General features: G+C 44.7%; 1 protein-coding gene across 1 annotated transcript in view; it reads right to left on the bottom strand.

Moving 5' to 3' along the window:
* Nucleotides 1–5,631: 5,631 nt before the first annotated feature.
* PLBD1 (phospholipase B domain containing 1) overlaps nucleotides 5,632–25,970 on the bottom strand; it is a 40,867-nt gene continuing 20,528 nt past the window's right edge. Inside the window, exons 5-11 of the mRNA XM_075078882.1 lie at nucleotides 20,912–21,076; nucleotides 19,240–19,384; nucleotides 12,854–13,054; nucleotides 12,602–12,742; nucleotides 8,585–8,770; nucleotides 7,299–7,405; nucleotides 5,632–5,883 (exon numbers count right to left, since the gene is read on the bottom strand). Of these exons, the coding sequence (XP_074934983.1) occupies nucleotides 5,716–5,883; nucleotides 7,299–7,405; nucleotides 8,585–8,770; nucleotides 12,602–12,742; nucleotides 12,854–13,054; nucleotides 19,240–19,384; nucleotides 20,912–21,076 (1,113 nt within the window). The 3' untranslated portion in view covers nucleotides 5,632–5,715. The remainder of the gene's footprint in view (nucleotides 5,884–7,298; nucleotides 7,406–8,584; nucleotides 8,771–12,601; nucleotides 12,743–12,853; nucleotides 13,055–19,239; nucleotides 19,385–20,911; nucleotides 21,077–25,970) is intronic.

Below are 25,970 nucleotides of genomic sequence, written 5' to 3'. Positions count from 1 at the left end.
TTAGAAACTCTGTAGTGTTTTCATTTAGTCAAAAATATCTATCCAGACTTTTTAAATAGAAGCTTGTTATATTAAATATATATTTTTTTTAATTTGTTCGTTTGGATAGGAGTGGGCATTGTATGAAAACCCTGGAGGGAGCAGAGCTGAAATGACACTGAGCCAGCCCTGCCGCCAACATCTGTATTCCCTTCTGAGGGGAGAATGAAAAAAATAAGGATAGTTAAGAGAAAGCGAATGAGTTTTCCTTTTCATCCCTCCTAAGTACCTGTTAAAATGCATCTTTATTTCTCATTGTCATTATGCAGGCTGAGCATTCTTTTTTTCTTTTATATATATATACACACACACATACATATATATATATATTTGAAGTGCTGTCTTAATTTAATGGGGTATAGCTGTAAATAAGACAACTGGGTAATAGCTGTTTGGGGAGTCCTGTTCAGCTTCAGTAATTTATTGGCTATTGGGAGTCAAACGTACAAAATCCTTTCTTATGAACTTCAGAATCTGATTTCTTGTTTGTTTTGCAGCTGGACTTGTAAATACAAAAAACAAAAATAGGATGGATTTAATGTCCAATTCAAAGCGGGCAGTTGCAAGCTCTCCCCATTTTTGTATGTACTGTAGATTAGCGTGTGTGTCTGTGTTAACTGTAGTGGGGTTTTGTCTGACAAGCCTGAAATTTATACTTTGAAATAAACTACTGGGTTTTTAACATTTTGAGTCATCTGTGGTTAGTTCCAGACATTTCAGGAGGCAACTCTTTCCGAAAGAGCCCAGCGTGTGCCCTTTCTCTTCAGAAGTGCTGCCACCTGGAGGAGGGGGCACCGCAGGCCTTTCAGGTTAGCGGCCTCGTTGCCACCTTTGCTCAAGTACCAAGTTGAGCAGCGATGGTTTGGCTCTAGGTCATGCCCAGGTCAGTGCATGGCGCTGCCCTCCCAGCCTTCTCACACAAGCAAAAAACGAAAGCAATGCTGTAACTTCTAGGCAGTCACCTTCCAGGTGCTTTTGCAAAGCAAAGAGGGGCTATGTATCCTGGAGAGCCAGAATCCAGTAACTTGCACCCCAGAGTTGCCCCAGAGTGGGACAGGAATGGAAACAAGTTTGCTGGTGCTGCCCTCCGCTCCCTCCAAGGGGTTGGGTTTGGTCTCTGAAAAAATGGTCATTGTTTTGGCAAGAGACTTTGGGCAAAGTACAGGGGCTGCATTTGGTTTTTCACAGCACCCTTAGAGCAGCTTTAGAGCCTTGAGCCTGCAGCAGTGGTCTGAGCATGCCTGACTGGCCGCGCTTCTCAGGCTGGCGGCAAGCTGTTGTGCACAGAACTAATTGCATGAATCAGGTAATGCAATTGGGGGTGATAAAAAGGGTGTTTCAGTGCAGGGATCAAGAAAGAATCCACACACCCCCACCCCCACCCTCCCCAGCTGCTTTTTCAAGTGTAGAAGCCAGGTATTTCACCATTAAATATGTTGTGCAACTTACTCAAGAACCAATAAACTGCCTTACGAGACGGCAGCAGGGTAAAAGCTGCCTCTTGGGCCCAACTCTGCTGCCAAATCGTAGGGAACTCAAATGGAGTTCTTAAAACTTGGAGTTCCTGACATGCCTACCCTGAGTTAGTGCTGAGCCGATACATCAAGGGCATATACTTAATTTGTGATGGTAATAATTAGTTTTCTGGCACTTACTAAAGCTTGCTTCAAGTCTGACCAAAAGATGATGGCCTCTTGTGAAGCGACGCCTGAACACAACCGCACTTGAAAGTCCAGAGAGTCGCTGAAACTGCCCATTTAGAATAAGCATAGACGTACTGCACATAGTTTAGACCATTGGTTTTATTATAAGACGTAGTGTAACAGCGCTGCTGAAGCGTTGTAATTGCAGCTGGTGCTGGTATAGAGAGATGTGAAGACGTAAACATCCAGAGTGCTCGCTCTGTTTTGCTGCAGGGTAGCTTTGCCATATGCTCAATGGTATGGCTGGGGAGAAGTGCTACAACCACAGAGCAGAACGTACCTAAGGCAAAGTGCCCCACTGTGGGCCACTGGTGCGCCTAGTGTGTAATGTAAGGGAACAAAAAAAAACCAGGAATGGGCTGCGAAGGAATCTGCCCCAGCAGCACCAGGATGCTGACAAAGAAATGCAGTTGGTTTCTCCCTGGGAAGCGCGGTGTGGCCCAGTCTTGCCTAGAGAGTCACTGCTCAGCCCTTGCATGGGCATCCCCTGCTACAAGGGCAGAACACGCTCCTGTCACACCCGGCCCCCTGTGAGAGCTGAGGCTGTGCAGGGTGTGACCAGCAGTGCCTATGGGCTGAACTGGGAGGGGTGAATTGCTTCAAAACGGGGCATGGTAAAGGAAGCAAAAGCTTGCATTAGATGTAGTAGTGGCAGTGGTCTTGCTGGGAGCAGTCATTTCCTCTGTAGGCACGCTCCAGTGACCCAACGGTGATTTCATTATTCCAAGGGACAGGGTTTGTCACAACCACCTCTCAATCCACACCCCCATGCCCATTCCCACCCCCCAAAAAAAGGGAAGTCCCTCTCTAGCCACAGGAACTGGGGAAAAAAACCCTGCAAGCAGGGTGTTGAAGGGGGGGTAGGGGCAGCTTCTGCCACAAAACCCTCTGCTTAGAGCACACCTTCCCTTTTTTTTTTTCCCAGTGTGCACTGCAGAGAGGAACAAGATGATGAACCAGACCTTTTAGCTTTATGCAGCTGCCTGGGAATTAAGCTGTCAGTTCTCTCTTGTGCCCAGCCTGTAGGTCCCTGTGGCTGCACTCCCAGCCGTCTCCTCCAGTCCCTGGCCTTGCTCTAGTGGGGAGAGGAGCTGGACCTGGTTCCTGTGGTTGTGGTTGGCAGACCAACCCGGGCTGGCCTGCTGACAAAGAAAGCACCGCGGGCAGCACAGCAGGAGGAATGCTGTGACCTTTAACCATCAAAGGCGAAAAAAAAAAAGCTGCAGTCATATGGCTTGCAGTCCTAAGACTCATAAGATCCCATTGATGTAAACATTTACTCATAGAAAAGGGCTCTTAAAAGTAGAGCGCTGTTCTCCCACAACGCTGGGGTTGAGCACAAAGCAGCTCTTGCCTCAGGGTAGGAGGCTGAAGGTGGGAGAAAGGCAGAGCTCCCATTTCCCTGGCCTGGCGCTTCCACTGCATGCCTCCCAGCGGGGGGAGGGGGGCAGGGGAGCATCCAGGTGTGCACCGGTCAAGGACACTGTCCAACACCGTAACCAACTGGCAATTTCCTCGTCCCTGGGGACCAATGTCTAAACAATACTCTTCTGTTAGTATTTTTATATAAGATTGGGTGAAAAGCCAATAAATACACCCTGCAAAGTTGCTGTGTTGCCTGGCAGTTACGGTCAAGTAGCAAACAGCCATCCTCCAGCCACCCTGTGCTTCCAGTCTCACACAGGCAGCTGATTCTTGGTTCTCTGCTTGCCTGACAGCTCAGATCCCTGTACTGCCCTTCATGACCCGGCTCCGTTTCTTCGTTTAAGTGTGCGCCTTAATGCCTGTTACAGCCTGTTCCAGTCAATTCAGTCTGTGGCAGTGGCTCTGTAGCAGCCAGTCGCCACTGCAGGACTTCAAGACCTGTCTCTCAAGGCAGCAATCGGCTGCAAACACCTGAAGGCTGCACACAAAAAAGTGCTTAGTTCATATTTGATGCTTACCCAAAAAAGCATCAAGGCTGCTGTCCTGTAAGGCTGCAGCTGTGCTCAGAGCATCCCCGTGAGAGCTCACAAAGCTGACAAACTAGCTAGAGGGTGAGACATAAGGCAAGTGACACACAGCAGGTCGAGCCGCCCCATGTGTGGTGCTGCCAGGGCCCAACACAGACGCAGGGCTGTTTCGGGGAGCACTGCTGTTCGTGCTGGGGGGGGACAGCGCAAGTCCCCACTGCCCTCCATGCAGCACAGCTGCACAGGGCAGGGATGGGTGGCTGGGGTTGCAAAACCCTACCTGGAGGTGGTCTGTGCGCTTGGAGCTTGGGGCAAGGACCAGCCACCCGGGGCAGGGGCCGACACAGGGACCGGTGTCCCTGGAGTCCTAGCTGCAGGCGAGCAAGAAGCCTTCACTGATAGAGAACCTCAGGGGTAGGAGTAAAGGGAGAGGGTACTCTATTTAAAAACTCTGTGGCTTGGGGTGCCTCCTCCCTGCTGGTGCAAGGCACCTGTGCAGCACTGCCATCGCTTTTGGTTCATAAGAGGCACCGAGTGACCACACATTCACCCCCCTGCTAGCCTGGTCACAGCTGCAGCTGGCACATCCACCAAGGCGTATAGTGACTCTGTGTGCCTGGCTACCACGGCTGCTTTAATTTTGCTGCTTTACCCAATGAAGTACTGTATCGCAGACCAAAAAGCAGCTCTGTGGCATGTACTTTGGCAGTTACAGCCATTTTACATGGTGATCTCCCACCCCTGGACCCACCCACTCCTCCTGCACCTGCACGTGGCACAGGTGCTCTCTGCTCTCTCACACCTGCTCCAGCAAACGAGTCATTTAAGTCGTTCCATGGATTTTTCATCCTCAGCAAAAGCTTTGCTGTGACTTGTGGTCTCCCTCTCCCCTTGAGGGAAACCAGCCCTACTGTGACAGCCAAACGTTTAGGCTAGACCCTCACCCAAGCTGCAGTAACTCACTTCCTTCCCCCTCACGCAAGCTAAACTCCAGCGGCCTGACCAAAACCTCCCACTGCTCATCCTCCACTTTTGTAACACAGGGCAGTTGCTTCGCAGTTTAGTTTGGACCGCCAAGGCCATGAGGCAAGAGCTGTTTATTTTGTTTTACTTAATTACATGTAAAATATCTAGCACTAAACAGACCAGTGACTCCTCAGTGTAAACATCGGTAACTAGGAGTAATACATACAGCCCTGGCCCTCACAGCCATCTTCCTGTCACGTTCCACCTCCACAGCTGAGGAAGCTGGCAAAGAAGTCACTGAAGAACCCCACAGGCCGCCTAGTAACAGATCTGTGGCACACACACACAAGCAGACATTTCTTTCCCTGCTGCTACACCCCAGCCTGGGGCCAGGGGGAGAATGTGGGGTGGCGTTTCCAATAGCATCAGGCTGCTGTCAGAAAAGCCACCAGGCACACCACTACCTTTCACAGCCTGACCATTGCGTGCTGCTTTGGTGAGACAAAGGAAATCTCGCATAAGCTGCGCCCTGTGTGCCTGGTGTCTCCGGATCTGCCAGGGAGAATGGGCCTTGGCTCCTTGCTAGGGATATTCCTGGATGCGAAGCAGTTTGCAGTGCATCTCACAGGCCCTGCTCAGACAAAAGGCAGACATCAAGCCAGCACAGAGATAAGGCCACCATGGCCCAAAGCAGCCACCTGGCTTGGCCCAGCCCTGGAGGCAGGTCCTGTGCTGCTACTGGAGACTAATCACTCCTTGATCCCATCGCAGTTTGCTCTGGGAATAGCTGTGACGGTGGGTCAGATCACTGAAAACCAGTGCCGCGCCTGCTTCCCATCAATCCCAGTCAGAGGAAGGGCCACCCAGATAGCTCAGAAGAGCAGAACGTGCATTTGGCTGCAGAGAGGCAGCCAATGTCAGTACAAAGTGCCTAGCAGGCAGGACAGGGTAAGGCAGGTAAGGCACAGGGATGTGGACATCCAGGTCAATTTATTACACAGATGAATGAAAATTTCCATTAAAAAAAATCCCATTTGGGAATACTGATGCTGGTTTTACAGGATCGGCCTCATGGTGACGAAATGAAAGTTGTATGACTCTGGCAGGCCCTGGTGTCGTGTGTGGTTAAACTGCCTCCAGGTGAAGACAGGGAGACCACCCTGTACTGGGGGGCCATTGATTGCAGTGGCTGTGAACGCTGAAGCCAGGCGAAAATCTGACACCTGTAATCAAGAACAGGAGTTCAGGGCAAAATGGTGGCATGGCGTTTGACACGCACCCATCCCACAGAGCAGGAACAGCTCCAGGAGATTTGGTAACAATAAAAAAAGTGAGCAAAGGGGAATGCATGCTGGGCAGGCAGCATTCGTCGCCTCCACAGAGGCATCTTCAGCACACTGGAGGGCAGTAGCAGAGCACAGGCCCATGCTGCCCTCTAGGCCTTGCATTATCCAAGCTGAGAGAGGCAGCACATCTGCCCTCAGGACAATCCTCCCTGGGTTTGGGTGTCTCCACAAGAGCTGGAGCTGCAGCAGACAGCCTAGAGGGTCTGACCTAAGATCTGCCGCGTGTTAAGCACTTGGACTGTCCCCTTGGGCACTGTCAGGGTAACTTAGGAAGGACAAAGGCAGCACAGAGTTAATGCCCAGACCCTGCCGTGTTCCTTCATTAGCTCCCAAGAGGTCCCCAGCCTGCTCTGTCTTCCCAAATTCAGAGACACTAACATTGTCTTTAGTCTTTACAGCAAACTGGCATTAGCTTCACTGCCAGGTTTTGCTTCTGCTCTGGGCTATTTCTCTCACATCCAGCATCACAGCCAGCATGCACTGACCTGCTCCCTTACCAGACACCTCTACACAGCAATTTTCTGGATTCAGCTTGTAATAACCAGCTCTGGGAGCTCCTACCAGCCACTGCAGCAGGCGGCTGCCCTGGGCTTGCGCAAGCTGAGTGGACACACAGCACTGGCAATGCCAAAACAGCCTTCACAGGGCCCATCCTAGCAGCCAAACTCACAATCCAGAAATGAAGCAGGCTGGTCCCCACAGGATGAAGCACCATACAACCTCCCAGCACACCGGGGCTGGGCAGCTGCTTACTCAGGTATTGCCCCTCACAGTGAAAATACTGTACAAGCTGCCTAGAAAAAAATGCTGCTTTCTCCAGGACAGTGGGCCTAAGCATTTTCCCTGCATCCCCCCAGAAAGCCAGCGATCTTTAGCAAACTTTGCTTGAAGCAGTTTCACGGAGAGGTGGAGCCCTGGAGTAGGGTGACTCACTAGGAAGCTGGGCTTTCGCAAAGGTAAAGCTAAAATGAGGCTGAAAACACATTCCTGTGGGCTCTGGTGAGGCACCCACACAGTCCTCATGAACAGGAGGCTGAGGCTGTGCAACAGTGATGTAACGACTCATTTCTGCCCTCTGCCACTGTGCCGAGACTGGTGTCAGGGACAGGAGATAGGACTCTGCACAGAATTACCATCTCAGGATCTGCCCAAGCACTGGGAAAGCATGAAAAGAGGGCACAGACAGGCCTGGCCATGCCGGCCCTAATGCCCAGAAACACGACACAGGTCTGACAAGAGTACAAACAGACCATAGCAAACATTCAGCAGATACTGAAATTGAGATAATTTACCTTGGAGTCATAGCAGCCCGCAGGCACTGGAAAAGAAGGATTCAGGTCCTCCCGGCAGCAAATGGTGTTGCAAGGATTGCGTTCAGCATAAGGATCACGCTGGTAGTCTGGGCAGAAATGTGGTGGAAGGGGAGGAAGGAAGGAAGGAAGGAAAAGAAAATAAGTTAGTCCCCTCACAAAAAGCCTCTACTATTGATGCAAAGTGCCCAAGCCACTAAAAGCTAGGCAAGTGCGCAGGCAGCAACACAGGACTATCACATCAGTCTCACGCTCCTCCCCAGGTACCAGCTGGAAGTCAGTGCTTGAGACAGGACAGTAAGTATGTAGACAAACTCCTAATCCAAGACCATACATCCCAGGGCACCACTGCCAACCTCTAACCACAAACATCTGCAACTCCACATAACGAAAGCTTGCAGGAACTTTGTCAGGAGAGAAAAGCAGAAGATATAGGGAAAGGGGGGAGGGAGGGGAAGAAAAGCACAGCACTGAGAGCTTTTGTTTTCCTTTCCAGACTAAAATAAGTGGCAAAGAGCAAAGTCTTGGAACACCCATTGTAGTGGCTGCAAGCTAGGGGGGGGAAGGTGGACAAGCCTCACCATCTATGAGCATGTTGCCACTCACAGACCAAAAACAGTAGCAACACCCCACCCTGAGAGAGCCCTCCCAAACCCCAAGCCCAATAATCAGCGTGCTCCCTATAAGGAATTCCCTAGGGAATAAAAGTATAGCATCTAAAGCTATCTGTACTTAGAGATGAGCTTAGTGAGAAGTTAATTAAGCTGGTTTTAATTCAGTTAAGGAGAACCCAGTCAGGGAAGAGCAGAGCAGAGCACTACCTACCATAGATCATTCTGCCTGAACAGGGAAAAAAAGAAAAAAAAGAGACCAAACTGACTTGAAGTTTTACACTAAATTCTCTGGTCTGATCTGACCTAACTTTTGCTTAGGATTGAAGGCTTTTAATATTGACAGGCTATAGATATATTGGGTAACAGCAGCCCACAGAGTCTCCTGGAGTGTCAGAAGCTCTCTGGAAAGGTCAAACAGCAAGGCCGAGGGCCCTTGTTCTAGAAGGAACCCAGTCATTTCTTCTGTTAGAGTAATTTTAACCTGGTTTCCTACCTCAACAGTAAATTTATGTTATCTTTTTGCTTTGCATGTACTCTGCACCTAGGGTAGTACAACTCTCTGCGTGAGACTACAGCTTCCCATTATTTTCCAAGAACTATAAGTAACACTGCTTTATTAAGATCAGCTCCACAGTACATAAACACGTGTCTTACTGTTGTATCTCATGATGTACTTCATGCTTTCCAAGTTCGTCACCTTGCCCTGGTCTCGACGGAAGATTTTTGCTCTTGGAGCAAGCTCGTAAGAGAAATCCATGCCATACTTCTCAACATATGCCGCATACCCACTGAGATTGTAGATCTTTTCGTGGAAAGGGATATTGTATGAAGGCCAATAACCTGCCAGAGACAAAACCCAATCTTTTAATCACTTAAAAAAGCTGAATGCTCTTGTTTGTATCAAAAAAGAAAAATAAACCATTTTCCATGCTGCACTGCCTTAACAGCATGTCGAGGAATAACATGTCAGCTGGTTTGAACACAAGAAAATAAGGCAATAGTCCCTGGCATGACCAGGGTTGACTCCCAGTATAACACCACTGGAGACTGTACCCAAGCAACCCGCCCCCAGACTTCCACCCTGAGGACTCATCCTGCAAAACAGCTGAGATCAGCTTTGCAGGAGTTTGAGGTGAACACGCAGAGCAGCCACAGCCCTCCTAACAGAGGTTTCCCTGCTCAGCCTCAGAAGAGCATAAGACCATTTACGTCCACCAAACTTCCCAGCAAGAGGCTTCAAGTCACTCCCTTTTCCCTCCCTCTTCCCATCTCACCAAGGCAGAGTAATACACCGTGCTGAGATGTCAGGGACGTACAGATGGACACACACACGGACCACAGAGCTAATAGGGGCAAACAGGAGGCAGATCAGCAAAGAACACACACACACGCTTTGTGCAACAGTGGCTGGGAAGCTGTGCTTGCACACAGTGATAAAGGAGAGGCGATAGCTGCACCTTTGCCAGTGTCTGTCTTTGAGGGTCAAGAAGCGATTGATCAGCAGGGCAGAGCCCTGCCCTAACTTTCCCAAGAGCAAGCGTGAATCCTGCAGTTCTGTTAACTCTGAAGAGCAGGGTTACTCTCTTACTATCTACTGAAGAGCCAGAACTCCACAGAGAGTTTTAGGTAGGAAACATACAACTGCCTGAAACAAGACCAGTCTGGAAAGCAGAAAAGCTTGTAAAGAGCCAGGAGACCATCCAGGCCAGGATCCGGATTCTGCAAGTCCTGGAAGAAATACAAATTATACCTACACCTTAACATTCAATATTTTAAAAAATATCTTTTTGCAAGGCAGGCACCAAGCGCTGTTTAGACAGAGAGTATGTAACACGAGCTAATTCCAAGAGCAGCACACTTTCAGGTTCTCTCCAAAGTGCTAACGTTCTTGTTGTCAGAGGGGAATGTTGCTTCTCAAATCACACACACCAGGATCTGGCCTCAAGATTTACCATCTAGACGCTGGTAAATGCAGCGCTCCATGTATTCACTGCAGCCTAACACAACATGAGGAGTCTTGGCTGCACGATGCTCAAGAAAATCAACTGGGGCTCACTGGGAGTGATACACACAGATACAAACCAAACTTCCTGAAGGACGGACACACAAGACAGCTAAGCACTGGGACACTGCCTGAGCAGAGGCCTTACCAGCTTGGGTCCTGCCTAGCATGCAGCAGAGACGGGAATACCCTGTCTGCTGGCATTAGCTTACATGACCTAGAGCCTGCCTGAAGGAAAATGGGTTTGTACATGTAGTGTTGTAATACAGGCATCCTCCAGAAATGAGCGCACTTGCCAGCCTCTGATGACGCCGGCTGGAGGACACAGATACATCAGCTTCCAAACCAGTAGGGTTAAGTTGTGATTCAAAAAGATGCTGTTATCTCACATGAACACAGTGCATACAGATGACCCCTTTCTCCCACCTGGAAAAGCTTTTGTTTAAATTGCTAAACCAGAAGAAGCTATGTGGAGTTCTCCAGCAAGTGCTCTTCTGTGTCTCAGGCTCTGCAAGACTACAAATGCCATGCAGACAGTGCAGCACCAACCTAAGGCAGGCTTTACCCAAGGGCTGCTATAAGCCAGTGAAACCTGCCTGTCCTGGCAGGGTGAACAGTGACAAAAACGAGTCAGAGATAGTGTAAGGTTGAAAGGGGGGTGAGGAGGACAACATGAAGGCAGCAAAATTTCTCTGAAACAAAATGCCTCCTTCCTCCTCTGCCCACCAGAGCAAGAGATAGCAGCAATATCAAACACAGAGCAATAAGAAAATTAGGCATATGATGAAAGAGACTGAGAACCCAGGTTCTGATCTGATGTGATGCTTTTGATGCTGAAATGGATGCACCGCTTACTCATCATCAGGAAAAGTGAACTGCAGCCCACTCCTCTGCCCTGTCCCTATACTGGAGACAGTACTGCTCTCCCCCACCTCCTCTAAAGGATTCCCAAATTTTCTTTGTCAAGACACAGAAATCACCTTGACATCTCTGCCTGGAAAGGGCAACGTAAGATATTCTAGTTTTTAGAACTCACCTGCACTGGTCCAAGAGACAAGCTGACACCAGGTCAGCTACTCTACAAACACTTTAAGCCAGAACTGCTCTTAATAAAGGCAAACTTCCTTCACCTGGGCTGCTCTGAGCACCAGGGGACAGGTCAGGGGCCTCCATGGGACTCGTCTGGTGTCCTTCGTGGCATGGAGGAGTCCAAATGTGGTGCTTGCATGAGCAGTGCTGGCTTAGAGCAGCTGAGGTCTCTTAGGAGCACTTCTGCAGTGCTTAGCCCACCCTGTGTGCTGAGGGCTGTCCTTCTAACATTTAAATTCCCAGAGACTGACTGCTGCATTTTCCAATACACACAAGGTGCATTTAGATACCCGGAAAAAGCCATACTGTAAATGTAAAATAATACATAACTTCTAACACATGCTGTTACCATCAAGAACAGAGCAGCCACAAGATCTCCTAGGAGGGAATAAGTGGACACTGCCTGCCCAAGCCCAGGGGCAGGCTCAGTCCTACAGTGAATCCCACACAGCAAGTCTCGAGTCACTGCTGAACAGGAACTCAGGGAACCCTCTAAGCCTGGCCTCTCTGCACAGGTGCAGCACTGCCGTGACGTGGCTGCACTGCTTCAAGTGCCAGAGCTAGAGGGTCTCTATTAGCTTGTTTGTCTGCACCACAATCCATAACACAGCACAGAGAAGCCCAAGACATTTCACCATCTGAACTACACGCAAACACTGGAAGATAAAGTGCAACAGCCTACTTTTTTATTTTCAACAGATAAAAGAGCCAGAGAGCATAAGGTAGAGACATGGGATTTTTCCAAATTATCAAGAAGAAACATCTCATAAAGCCATATTAACATTGTGGCAACACCTAAAATAATCCAGAACTTTCCAAGTAGCTATACACAAGGAAAAATTCCAACGGGAATCAGCCCCAGCTGCTAACATAAGTGGACTTCCAGTCACTTTGATGATGAACAGCAATTCATCAATTCACCTCCTCAGCATGTGGTTAGAGGAGGGAGCACAAAGCACCAGACACACACTTGAATTTGTGGAATGAGCTCAGGCTTTTAGATGCTGACATAGAATGTCTAGAAACCACTTGTGAGTGAAACCCGACGGTGGGTGTTTTGCTTCACCTAGATTTTTGTTTGTTTTCCATCAAAATGTTGCTATTCTTGCTATGGGATTAAGGAACCTTTTAAAGAGCAGATATCTAGCTGATAACAGAGCTCCAGAAAAGTTGAGGTGCTGAATCTAACATAAAACTTCTCTTGTCACCAAACATTTCAAGTAGCCCACGGCATCACAGTTATTTAGTACTGCTTCAAATAGACCTCACCTTTTTCCTCATGGGTCTCTAAGACAGGGTAAAATAATACCAGAAAAAAAGCAAGCAAGCAGGTAAATTCTACTTTTCCCTCCCCTGCTTCTAAGAAACTCAGATGCTCACCACATTCCTGCTACAGCACACAGGAGAAATGAATACAATGTAATAGACATGGCAATAAAGGCATGCTCAAACAAAGCTTTTTACCTTGAATGTCAGCACTAGTATTCAATAAACCCTTCCCAGGTACAAAGCACAATTCTCCATCAGCTGGCACAAAGAGATGGCTTTCCTAAGCCAGTTACTACTACAGGAGCTATTACCTTTCCGGAGAATATTTGTTTGATCAGAATACTCCACAAGGGTTGGGATCTGCTCAACAATGTACAATGCACCATCATCAAGGCTCTTCTGTAGCTTGACCTTCTTCAGGTCCAGCACCATGTACTGGTTGTTGTAAGTCCCTAAGTATGAGAGCAAAGGGAGAGTTACCTGTCCTGCTGGGGAAGGAAAAGGGTACAAGGGGGAGAGGGAACACATCCGTTTTAATAAGATTCACATGAAACGGTACTTACCAGAGTTGCACTTTGAGAAGGTTTCTGCCCAAGTTTTGCCACCATCTGCCATCATGTTAGCAATGCGGACCCTCTGCCAAGCTAACAGGGATTCAGGCACCACTTGCTTAATGAGAGTTTGGTTGAACACACTGTTGGTAGTTTGCAACATTACCAAGCCGCTGCCTAGTATGTAGAAGTCATCCAGGGACACCAAAAAGCCTTAAACAGCAATCATAGAAAATTTGTTATCTTTGTCAACCTTTGATATACTCATAGAACAAAACAGAGAGACAAGCCAAGAGGATATAAATGAGTCAACATGTGTGTTAAAGATGAGATGGTGACTTCTACAAGTGCTTTAAGCCCACCTGTCAGTACAGGTTCTCATTTGTCATCTATCAAGACACAACATAACTCTCTGTCTAGAGCATTTGCTTCACATTTGCATCTGTCGTGGTTCAGCCCCAGTCAGCAACTAAATACCACACAGCCACTTGCTCACTCCCCCCACCCCTGTGGGACAGGGGAGAGAATCAGAAGAGCAAAAGCAAAAGAAAAAAACTTGTGGGTTGAGATAAGAACAGTTTATTGATTAGAATAAAATAATAATTATAATAATAAAAATGATAACATAATAATAAGGAAAAGAGGGGAAAAAAGGGAAAACACAAATGATACAACTGCTCGCTACCCGCCAACTGACGCTGCCAGTCCCTGAGCCACAACTGCCGCCTGCCTCCCCCAGCCAGCTCCTCCCAGTTAACATATTGGGCATGACGTTACATGATACGAAATATCCCCATGGCCAGTTTGACTCTGCTTTCTTAGCTGTGCCCCCTCCCACCTTCTTGTGCACCTGGCAGAGCATGGGAAGCTAGAAAAGTCCTTGACCAGTACAAGCACTACCCAGCAATAACTAAAACATCAGTGTGTTATCAACAATGTTTTCATACTAAGTCCAAAGCACAGCACTATGCCAGCTGCAGTGAAGAAAATTAACTCTATCCCAGCTAAAACCATGACAGCATCTCAAGCTTGGAAGTTTCCACTTCATATATCAAGCTATATCTTATTCCTATGTTGAGGATTACATACTGTAAATGCCTAGTGAGTTTTTGTTTCTAACAAAGAAATTCCTTTAAAAAAATACAACAAAGAAAACCAAAAAAAAAGTACAAACTTCACAAAGAGATTTTCATCAACCAGTTTCAGTTTTAGATTTTTATTCTGTAAGGACAACAGGTATTTATTTAAATTAGTCTCTTCTGGACTAAATCAAGCCAAGCAGAAAAACCTTGCTTCTTAAAAGCATCTCCAAGAAATGGGCACCTCTTAAATCATAAACCACACCCTGTATATGAGAGAAAGTTTCACCTACTCCTTTTTCTGATATGTTGTCACTGGGGTTTTTTTATGCCTGTCAGCCCTGCAAACTCAACACAGCGATGGATCTCCAGGCAGGACTCCCTTCCACATTACATGCCAACAGAAGTACTAGGTCCAATTGCAGATCCCACACCAGGAGGTGGTATACAGAGCTATAAAGGTCAACTATAATGCCATGGATATAACATGGTGACTGCTTACAAAGCAGAAATAACTTGACTTTGAGATTCTCCAGCAGATACGCAGCTTCCAGGTTGGGGAAGCAAGTTTGTTAACTGAGCTCCTGATGGGGAAGTCATCCAGAACCCGGTCTCTTGGTAATGAGTTTTTAATGGTATCACCCTTCAAAGAGTAGAAAATGCTAAAATGCTGCGCAAGAGCGTAATAGTTGAGTTCCACTATGAAATCTTCTATAGCAAGTTTTATTAATGCACTCTGCAAACAAACTAAGGCCAGCAACCTATGACAGCCAGAAAGACAACTTAACTCTGGCTCCTATTCCTGGGCTTTCATCAAAAGGCAGACCTTCAAGCAAAAGTAATGTTTAAGGGTTCCATTTCAGCAAGATGTCTTTTAAGTCTCACGTTCTCAAATCAGAACAGATCCAAGAAAATATACTTTGTGGTCACCTGTTCTCTAAAACTATGTCACTATAGAACAGGCAGCTGTGGTTCCTAGTATTTTATTCTTGGAGACAGAAAAGTATGTCAATAAATTATGTACATCAACAGCAGAGTTCTCTCTCAAATAAGTAAAGACAAGAAGAGAAACACCCTAAACCTGGCTCTGCCAGTCTATTTTATACAAAGACATGCGATAGTCCAGCGATAAACTGTTAAAAGTCGAGTGCTTGCCGAAACAAAGACAGGAAATGAAATTTTTAAACAATTGTGATTTGAACTGAGTGCCAATTCCCATGTGGGTGCCAGTGCCAAGTGCCCTACTTCAAAAGAAACCAAATAGTTTTTTCTTCCTTTTCAATCAACAGCTGAGATAAAACAGAAAAACTGAACTCAAAGCAAGTGTCAACACAAGGAATGATGCTGAATTAACTGAAGTTTGAACTCTGTAATTCAAATAAATTGCAAAATTCAGCTAAGCTGAAAACAAGGGCATTTCCTTCTGGGCTTTAGGATTTAGTATTTACCAAGTTTTATCCTGCAATGTTTTATTGCAGACACCAGTCTGCCCTCTATGATACACCATCACTAGCCTAATTATTCTGAGACAACATATACTATTTTGACTTAAGGCATAGGCACCCCTGAAACAAAGGGAAGTTAAAACACATACAACAGGTTTACCCAGGGCAAAGACATACACAAAAATAAAACCTGGGTGAAGCCTAGAGATATCAGCAGGTGTTTGATGTCCTCGTGTCATTCTTGTCTTTTCAAGTATGTATGAGAATCCGTTGTAACTGAAACTGCTTTTTATGTCAACTGTTGTCTCACTGTACTGTTCACCTATTCTTTCTGTAAACCAATCTCCCATTTTTGTCAGCAACCTTCAATCATTGTTTTTCTTCTCTTCAGAGTAACATACTTAACAAGCCTGTGGCTCAGCCCAGAGAAAGCAGGTCACTACCCAAACCAGAGTGCTTGGGTCCTAATGGTAGGTTCCCTTAAATGAAGTTCAAAACTAACTGTTCAAGAAGAGGTCCATGCAAATGGATGGAAATCTTGGAAACTGCTGTCCCAGGAAAACTACAGATTTCATCAGTTAAATGAGCTCACTTCTTTGAATGCCTCAGTGGGGCAGCAGAGCAGTGACTTCATAGTGCGAGGGGGGGGCTTTCTCTCTGATCTTTTACTAGATATGTCTTGAAAAACACAGCACCCACCTAGCTTCTGTCATCGCATTCCTTACCCGCCCCAAAATGAGCATCACTTCACTCAACGTTTGTGAGCAACTGTAACATGTCTGTATAATTTAAGTTCTCTCTGCTGTGCATAGATTCACCAACCACGTTAAGTGCTTATGTCCAGAACTTGAACAAGACACTGAAGTCAGGGGTGCCCAACCATTCAGCTCAGAGACATTCCTCCGTTCTGGAGGTTCACAGAGCTGTCCTATATGCAAATCCGCACAGATGCTTTCAACAGAAGAGAAAGCTAAGACTACAAGTAGAGTTCAAGTGAGGATTAGGAAATGTGTGGAAATGAGCAGCAAGTGGCTAAACCATTCTGCAAAAGTAGAGATTACTACCACCCTTCATCTCCACTTGACTGCGCCTCTGCAGTGCTACTGTTGCTCTGAAAGGGAGGAAGCAGCAAAGAAGGGACATGCTGTAACAGCAGACATTTGAGCATGCTGGCAGGAATGTGGGAAACTGCTGGGGAAGCCAGGATGGGCTCTGCAATTCCTACCTGTCCTCCTGCCTGCTCAGTCACGGCACAAGCAAAGAAGTGCGAGGCCCTCTAGCTGTATCATAATGCACACGCTGACATGCATCATGGTTAGTGATGAGTCTTAGATCCTTTGAGTCACAACAAATACTGATTTTTGCAGTGTAGTAGCCTGTCTTTTGAAATTCAGTAAATAAACAATCTGGACAATTTTACTCTGTCACCCCAGGAGAAACTGGGGAGTTGGCACATTCCTTATGAGAAGGCAAATGACTCCTTGAAGCTTTTCTGACACAGCTTTTGGACAGCAGAAGAGTCTTACTTCATATCCAATCTACCAGATGACAGAAATCTTTTAACTACTGAATTAGGTGTCACAGAAGGCCTGGAAGGACACCTGTCTTTTAATGTTGTTTCCTCAAAAGTCAATACTTCTATGTACATTAGGTTCATGTTACTATTCAGGGAAGCTTATTAACATGGCCTTTCCTACTGGTTCTTAGTGTCTATCAGGATGGAGAGTAAGAGTAGGAACTTGCATGCAGAGAACAGTTAAAGTTGTTCAAGTTGAACCATGGCCGGGACCTGCAGATTCCTTGGTCAGATGCCCTGAAAATATAAGGCTTCATCTCATCACAACATGGAGCAGAGGAATTTGGCAGTTCCCTCCTTCCTGCATGATGTCCCTAGATCATTACCAGGCCAGCGCTTTAGAGCTTACTCATCCCCTGGAAAACTGCAAGTTGGTGAACTACACCCACAGCTAACGCAATTTGCTGTAGTCAATGGATCACGCTTGTCTGGTGCTTGGGATAGTATCCCGTAATTAGGCAGCCAGCAAGTACACTTTGCATACTACTGGTGTCTCAAACTTCACTGTAGCCATGGCAACTATGTTTTGCAACAGTTCTAAATCGGTTTTCCTGGTAGAAGTGCACCTTAACACATGACTCTGTCAGAGTCTACCCAGCACGAGCAAGCTTCTAAATGAGCCATCTCTACAGCCCTCAACAGTCTCAGAGAAGTGCACGGGGATTTTGTACGCTAGTGAACAGACCCTGACCATTTCAGCACAGTAGCAGATAATTTTCAGGTATCCTCCCATACAGCAAGTTTTATCAGTCTTACAAAACAGAAGACCTGTATTTCACTTCATAAAAAGAATCCACAAAAGGATCCCAAAGGCATCACCGCAGACACCCACTAGAAAAAAATAATACATGCTCTGCATAGCTGATCCTGATCCCCAGTTTGAATCTGCAGCATAATGCAGCATGCAACAGCTGCTAAACAGAGCCACATTCTCCTGAAGGATAGTACTATCCTCAACAGCATTTCTGCTGAGAGATACATGAGGTCCAGAATAACCTTCCATACATTCAGACCTCAGACAGAAACCTTGGCTTTCTGTAAGGTTACACAGGCTTGGCAAAATTCCTTGCAACAACCAAGTGAAATTCCCCCAAGGGAATCCAAAATAAACCTTGAAAGACTGTACACTTAGGCATTTGCCAGAATACCCCTACCCCTTCCTCAAAGCAAAAATCTCAGTTGTCAGAAAATGCTGTATTCCTGAAGGTCACTGAGGAGGGTGAGAGCCCCACAGAAAAAAAATTGCTTTCAACATTAAATGAATGCAACTGCTTTTCAAAACAGTTTCACAGTCACAGCTTCAGGAGTCCCTGCCATGAAGGACCCTTGCCTTTGTAGTAAGGCAAGCACAGTAATTCAATAAAGCACGTTTTTAAATCAACCACCAACAAAATTTCATCAGAATCAGGCAGTCTCCTATGGCACATACTTCACTTTTAAAAGTTTATGAAGACTCTTGAGTGTTTGGGGACCTTTGAATTTGAAATTCCACCTTTAAAAACTTATGCAATGCTTACTCTTAGACCCTTAGATTTGCTTTGGTTTTTTGTGTTCACATTTCTTGGTGCTAGTCTAGCATGAGGGCCTATTTTACCACTGAAACATTAACTGATGGCAATTTCTAACATTCTTCCAGGAAACATGAGAATATTATATGCTGCCTAATCTTCCTGAGGGAGATTTTAAATATTCTCGCTGACTATATTACTAACACATGAAATCAGAATTTTAAAAAAACCCTCCCCTCTGCATTAGCTTATAGAGAAGCTGGAAGAGGGAGATGTGGGGGAAAAAAAAAACAAAAACAACAACCTGAAGACTTGCTAACCCAACACCAAAGAAGTCAATAGAATTTCAAATGGCTAGTGTTTGATACTCTCTAATAATTCTATTACAGCACGAGTCATGCCACAGTGGTAAAGAGAAGAGTTCAAAACTGTTATTACCAAACACGCGAATGCTATAGGCAAGGTGAGAAGTTCAACAGCTGAGATGACTGCTGACTACGCAAGCAGAATTCAAAGCAGCATATTTGTGCCAGAGGTAGAATATTTAACTAGTACTATTCAGAACACTGAAGGTGATTAATCAACAATAAAAGATGGTGACAACAACACCATGCTCAAGCCAGAAAACTGAAGACGACATTTTGTCCTTCCGGTGGCTAAAAGTTTTAAGGTAGATTGAAGCCAGTGCTTGTTGAGGTATCATCCTTTTTATAGACAAGACATCTGCAAGAAAGTAAGATGGTCTATGCCTTGTTGGATATCTACATTGTTTTGGGCTTCTTGGCTTTACCTGGGTAACTGCTGAATGAGACACGGCCGGTGCTAGTGTCTGGATCAACTATGTTGAAGTTCCAATGTTTATATATCCTCAGTGTGGCCGCATATGTAAACCAGCTGGAATGGGCAAAATATATATTCTCATATCCAGGTAGAACCTCGAAAACAGAAGCAGAAAGATGAGTAATTTCAGACCCTACTATACCCTGCATGTTTTGTACTTGATAGAAACTGGGAGAACAACTTGTTTTAAGCAGTTTGATTAATTGCATTGTTCAAGGAGGAGTAGATTCTTGTGCTTTTAACTGTGTACTTAACAATGAATTTCTGAAAACTCTGGAAATAATTCTTGCCTGTATGCTGTTTTCTAATAATCAGCTGTTATTTTTTAAAATGAAACAGCTTAGGGTCTTTTGGGACACCTGCATCACTTGGTATGGTGTTTTTCCCCTGGTTTCCTCTTGAATACTTGTATTTACACATTCAGATCAGCTCCCTGCAAGCACAGAATCATAGAATTGTTTAGGTTGCAAAAGGCCTTTACGATCAAGGCCAACTGTTAACTCAGCACTGCCAAGCCCACCCCTAAACCTTGTCCCTAACCACCACACCTACAGGTCTTCTAAATACCTCCAGGGACGGTGACTGAACCACTTCCCCAGGGCAGCCTGTTCCAGGGCTTGATAACCCTTTCAGTGAAGAAACTTTTCCTAACACCCAATCTAAACCTCCCCTGGCGCAACTGAGGCCGTTTCCTCTCATCCCATCACTTGTTACTTGGGAAAAGAGAGTGACACCCACCTTATTATAACCTCCTTTCAGGTAGTTGCAGGGAGTGATAAGCATATCCAACATTAACTCAGAACACGCTGTTTCTGTGAAAATGCCTCTGGGTGACTTTGAAGTACGGAAGCAAATGCAAGTAAATTCATTTTGAAAAGGTCAATATAGTTGATAGTACATCTTTTCAAAGTCTTTCCCTTGTTCTAAGGTTTGTTGTTAGCTCAGAAACCTCTTGCTGTAGGCAAATGCTTGAATGAATGCTTCTCAGTTTAAGGTGAATATTGTTGCTCTGGGATACACGGAGTCTCAATATGCTGACTAGATCCTTGATAATTTTAACTGAAAAATTTAATTGCCACCATGATGTATTGGACACTTATCTTAAAAACATTTTTTTCTGTCATTACTCCCATTGGAAAGCCATTCCAGAGTATCACTGTTAACACTTAGAAAACATGAGCCACTTGCACCCATTTGTGCTTGTGCTAGCACTGTCCTTTAGTTTAAGTAATCCTCTTCCCTTCCTCCCTGCTTACTTGCCCAGTGTGTTTTTAAGACATTCACAATACTCCCTTTCAGACTTCACTTGGCTAGGTGGAAGAAGTTACCCTCTTCCAGTCTCCTCTCCATGGTAGTTCCCCATTCCCTCATAATTCTAGTAGCTTTTCGTTGTCAATCTCCTTGATTTTGTTTTGGTTTGGTTTTTTCCCTGCCCTTGAACACAAGTGAGCAAAACCAGACCCAGAATCCTACGGAGGCACAAACGACAACTGCATAAAAGGACCTTGATTGACAGGAGTCTCTTTAAGCACACACAACGTGAAGAGCAAAGACTCCAAAAACGCAGACTCAGGACACAGCAAATCAACACAGTCACTGGAGATAAAGTTCTTGGTGATCACCTTGATGAGTGCAGAGCAGTGACCCATATCCCACTGATATTTCCCATGGCTTCCTGGCTCCACGTTGCATTGTCCACCCCGTGCAGAATACTCAAATAATGCAGGAATGAGGTCCAGCAGGTCTCCAACTGCATTCAGAAATTGGACATCAAAGATGCTCAGTGGCTGAGGAAATGGAGAAAAGAGAGACCACAAAAAGCGCTTTCAGACAGAGAAGCATCAAGACAGTCCCAGCTGTTAGAATTTTTCTTTTCTCAAAGGAAGTTCTTATATTGTCTGTGAAACACTGGCTCACAAGGCCCAGATGCTCAAACTCAGTGTCAAATTAGGCACCTAGGTATCTTTAAGGTTCTGGCCCTTATAGTGGCATTACCAATGCTAACATTTCTGAGCAAAAAAAGAGACGCTAGCAGTAACTTATCAAACTTTTGTGTGTCTTTGCAAACAGCATACCAATCAGTCTGCTGGGTAATAGTAAGATTGCAATTTTTCGGATGATCTAGATGCATCTGAAGAGCTTTACATTAACAAACACTCTTGGGAGTTGCGGATTTTTTTATAAAAACTGATGTAAGACATCCTCAGGACTAAGGAGGAGTAAACAAATGAGGGAAGCAAGATATGTTAACAATACTAATCAAGTATGGAATTAGCTGAAGAGAGGAAGTCGGTCAAAAGGCATGCCGCTATGCTACATGCTTGTGAAAACCCCTTACGGTTGGAGCTTTCCAGGCTTAACTACACACAGCTCATTATGCAACATGCTCTTCAGAACCGTCTCTTAATTTGCCTCTTCAGAAGAGCTTAACAGTGGTCTAACCTCAACCTTCAAAGACCGTTTTCTAAATCCTTCCTGTTTCTGCTTGTACCACACCTTCAGTTAACGCAAGGCTTAAGGAAAAGAAGTCAGAATGCACATCACTGTAGGGCTATGAATAGTAACTTTAGAATGGGACATAATCATATAGCAGAGAAACACATTGCTTGCAGTATAAATCACTGTTATTAAACCATATAGCTGACCTCTCTACAAACCCCAGTAAAAGGCAGACAAGGACATGGGAAAAATAAACAGAGCCAAATCAGTTTCCTTTTTATTCAGAAGGCTGAATTCTGTATTATCCAACTGCTGTTTTGGCAGAGGAGATAACCAACAGGAAAACCAAAATAATGTAAACCCTAGTCCATATATCCAAGGGGAAGGATTAAACCTTCCCACAATGCTTACCAAGACAAGAGAGAGAAATAAACCATTCTCACAACTAAAATCATGCATCGCAGAAGGCCCTAAGAGCAGATATAGTTTGAGGAAGAAATCCAAAGCAAACTTTCATATATGTTACATTGCTTACAGCAAAAACATGATGAGCTAAAAGACTCAGACAGGGAGCAGTAAAGGCCACAACTGATAAAACATCAAGAGATGTATATTTGGATAGCTTTAAGCAACCCGGTGGTGTGAATCATTTACAAACAAGTCCCAACAACTGCTATCTCACTGGAATCTATACAGAGAGACTTGGCACCCTTTCAGCACAATTTTTCCTCATCCAGCTGCGCTTAAAGGTCTGCAAGCCCGCCACACAATGAGAAGAAGCTGTTTTCCAATGCCCAATATACACAGGCATTACTGTACAGCACCACCAGGAGGGGAGCAAACAGGATTGCATATGAAAACACTCAGCCAGCCCTGACACTTGCCACTGACAGCCCTGACACTTGCCACCCACTTGACAAGTACATATCCTCCTCCATAAAACCTTCACTGCAACATCAACAGGTAGCTACACTGACATTGCTGCAGCATCACTTGGAATTGCCTGTATATTTTTAAAAAGTTTCACATTTCTGTGCTATCTTACAGTCATTTCAAGTCAACAATTCAGTAACTACTAGGAAGCCCATTCAGGCTAGAACAAAGGTGCCAAGCAAGGAAGCTATCAGAACTATACACACAGAAAGGTGGCCAGAGAGCACGAGGCAAGACCCACTCAAACAAAGAAGCAAAGGTTATGTAAATTCCTAGGGCTCCACGGGGTGAGATTAGGCTGTCAGCTCCCAAAGCCAACCAAAATATCAGAGAAGTAAAAGAGGAACTAGGTTGTTAAGTACCCACTAGGGCTGTATTTTCATTTCCTTTTTGAGAGGCAAGCAAATTTTGTTCCAGTTTATTTCCAATAACTCATTGCTCTGCTTGGATAAACCTGGTTTTGTGTTTAAGATTGCCTGGTGCTTAGTGACATCACACAAGCACAGTGCACAAAGCTTCTCTGGAGTCTCAGTAAAACAATGCATTCAAACAGAAGACTTGGGCGTCTGCAGTGCAGACCAAATCTGGGTATTTCGGGACTGGCCTGAGTTTATTTCCAATAACTCATTGCTCTGCTTGGATAAACCTGGTTTTGTGTTTAAGATTGCCTGGTGCTCAGTGACATCACACAAGCACAGTGCACAAAGCTTCTCTGGAGTCTCAGTAAAACAATGCATTCAAACAGAAGACTTGGGCGTCTGCAGTGCAGACCAAATCTGGGTATTTCGGGACTGGCCTGAGGCATCTGCTACAAGGCTGAGGGCCCCAGTTAGGTAATTACTACAGCCAATTTCCAGGATATATTGATAAGTCTTCTCTGGGAGGAGTTAATTGGTGTCCACCAGCAAGAATTAGACCAAAATAAAAAAAGTGTGCATCATAAAAAGTGCATAATATAGGGCTTATTACAACCTTTTGCAATCACCTTCTCCCATCTCACACACCAATGTCAGGAAAACTCTTTGCATGCATGGTTTACATCCTGAAAAAGAGTGAATGAATGAGCTAAATTGACAAGTGGAGAGGTGGTATAGCGACGATAAGACAAAAAGTCCTTTTGCCAGAATGTGTGACTCCTCCTCTAGGGTACCGTCACGAATAGCAAAAAAAAAAATCAAATTGAGTTTGAGTTACATCAGCTGTAAGGAGAAATGAAATTAGAAAGGGGAGCAGATAGGAGAGAATCAACCTTAAAGGCTTATCTACGTGGGACATTAAAATAGACTTTATTCTGTAACAATTATTTTCCAGTAACTTCCCCATATGTGAGCATTCTCAATACAAAATAAGGAATTACAAACAGAGGGCTGTCCTAGAATCATTGTACTACTTAAAACTCTGACACGTCCTTATTCAAGAGTAATTTCCCTGTGTAGACAAGCCCAAGATTAATCACAGCGTTGGTAGAGCATTAGGCAGATGAAAAGGCTTAATGCTGAGTGCCCCTCCTTCAGAAATTGTCTTGACAAAAGGGTTGGGTTTGTTTACTGGATATAAAATGTTGCTAAACCAGACAGAATAATGTCAGACTTTAACAAGAAAATGTATTCAGATTTTGACATCACTCTTAATAGTACCTGTAAATATCAAATTCAAGATACAGAAGTTTACAATATATATTGCCTTCATGCAGGTTTCAATGGAAGCACCTACCTAAAATAGCCCTGCAGGAAACCAGACTTCATGCAATTAAAAAAATAGGTTAGAACAGTACACTACAAAACATATGCTGCATACATAGAGGAAAAAGTAGTACGAATACATATGTACCCGTACTACTATCAAACAGTTCGGAGTTAACACCAGATTTTCTTTCTGTAGTAAGGTTCGGTTATTTGTGGCAGACACAATGGTTCTACAATATTCAAGTGAAGTAGACCTGAAGTTTAGGGGAGAAAAGAAAAATGGAACATTTCAGAGTGGCCTGTGTGCACAAAATCCAACTCTCATTTAAGCACTATGTGGATTGAGTATAGCTTCAAACTACCACACATTGTACACGACAATGAAAAGTCAGGTCTTTTCACTTGTCCTCCTCAAATAAGTGCACATCAACTGATCCACCAAATGTAAAACTCCAACTACTTGCAAGTTTGAAAAGGCATGCACAGTGCTGATAAGAAAACTGGACACGTGAAAAGTGTAAGATTAAAAGCCAATTAGCTATTGATACAGCTCGTTTCCATTCTCCCAAAAAGGGAATAATTTTGTTCAGCTTTGCTCAGTGTTGAAATCCACAGACTTTGTAAACAGTCACTTTTCTCTATCTTTTGGCCTATCCTTGTTAATGAACCAACCTCTCACTGTTCAGGAGAGCACTTTGTGCATGTATGAGCATTCATTGTAGGGAGGAGAGAATGTAAGAACTCTGAAATCCATCTCCTCCTCTCTTTCTCTTCCCCAGGTCTCTAATCTTTTTTGGGGAGTTACAGGAAAAAGTAAGACTTTCTTCTGCAGTGTTTAGCCTTCTTTTAAGCTTAGGACACTGGGGGGAATTACTCTGTAATTACTCTTTATGTGCAGAGGGCAATTAGTTGTATTTAGAAATACGCATAGTTTTTCCCAATAGCAGTTAAAACATGAGGCAACAAAATACAGCCTGCCACTTGTTGGGTTTTGGTTTGGTTTGGGGGTTTTGGGTTGGGGGGTTGGTAAAAAAAAAAGCCACACAATACAACCCACACGAGATACTATCAATATTTCTAATGTTCATTACCACCATGAATGCAAACTACTGCACCACAAAAGATCAAAAGATAAACGTGTTCCTGATGATAATAATCCTAAAACAATACAAACAATAGAAAGGATTCTTTTTTCAATGAAACAAAACTAGTATCTACCAAAGGAAAGAGGGAAGAAAAGACTCTCAAAGCACTAAGGAAAACATGCAATAGGAATGAGATTGGCTTTTAAAAACTTGCAGAATTCCTTGTCGGGGCTTTCAGTAACAAGTTTAATTATCTTTTAAGGTGAGAAATAGGTAATGGAAATAGTAAATACTTGTTACTGCAGTTGTTGTCCAAAGAAAGATCAAAATAACATTGGATTAATTGAACCAAAGTATAATACTTAGAAATAAGGAAAAAAATTAATCTATTATATGAATTTATTTGCCAAACATTCTACTTAGTAACAATCTAATGGAATAAATAAAAGAACCTTTGTAAAATTCTTAAAATATGTACTGCAAGAGCAAAGTTGAAAACAGCCTCTCTGGAGGGCAGGTGTTCTTTAATCACACAGAAT

This window comes from Phalacrocorax aristotelis, chromosome 1, assembly GCF_949628215.1.
Source record: "Phalacrocorax aristotelis chromosome 1, bGulAri2.1, whole genome shotgun sequence".
In the NCBI taxonomy this organism is placed as follows: Eukaryota; Metazoa; Chordata; class Aves; order Suliformes; family Phalacrocoracidae; genus Phalacrocorax; species Phalacrocorax aristotelis.
This window is presented reverse-complemented; position numbering and strand designations above follow the sequence as displayed.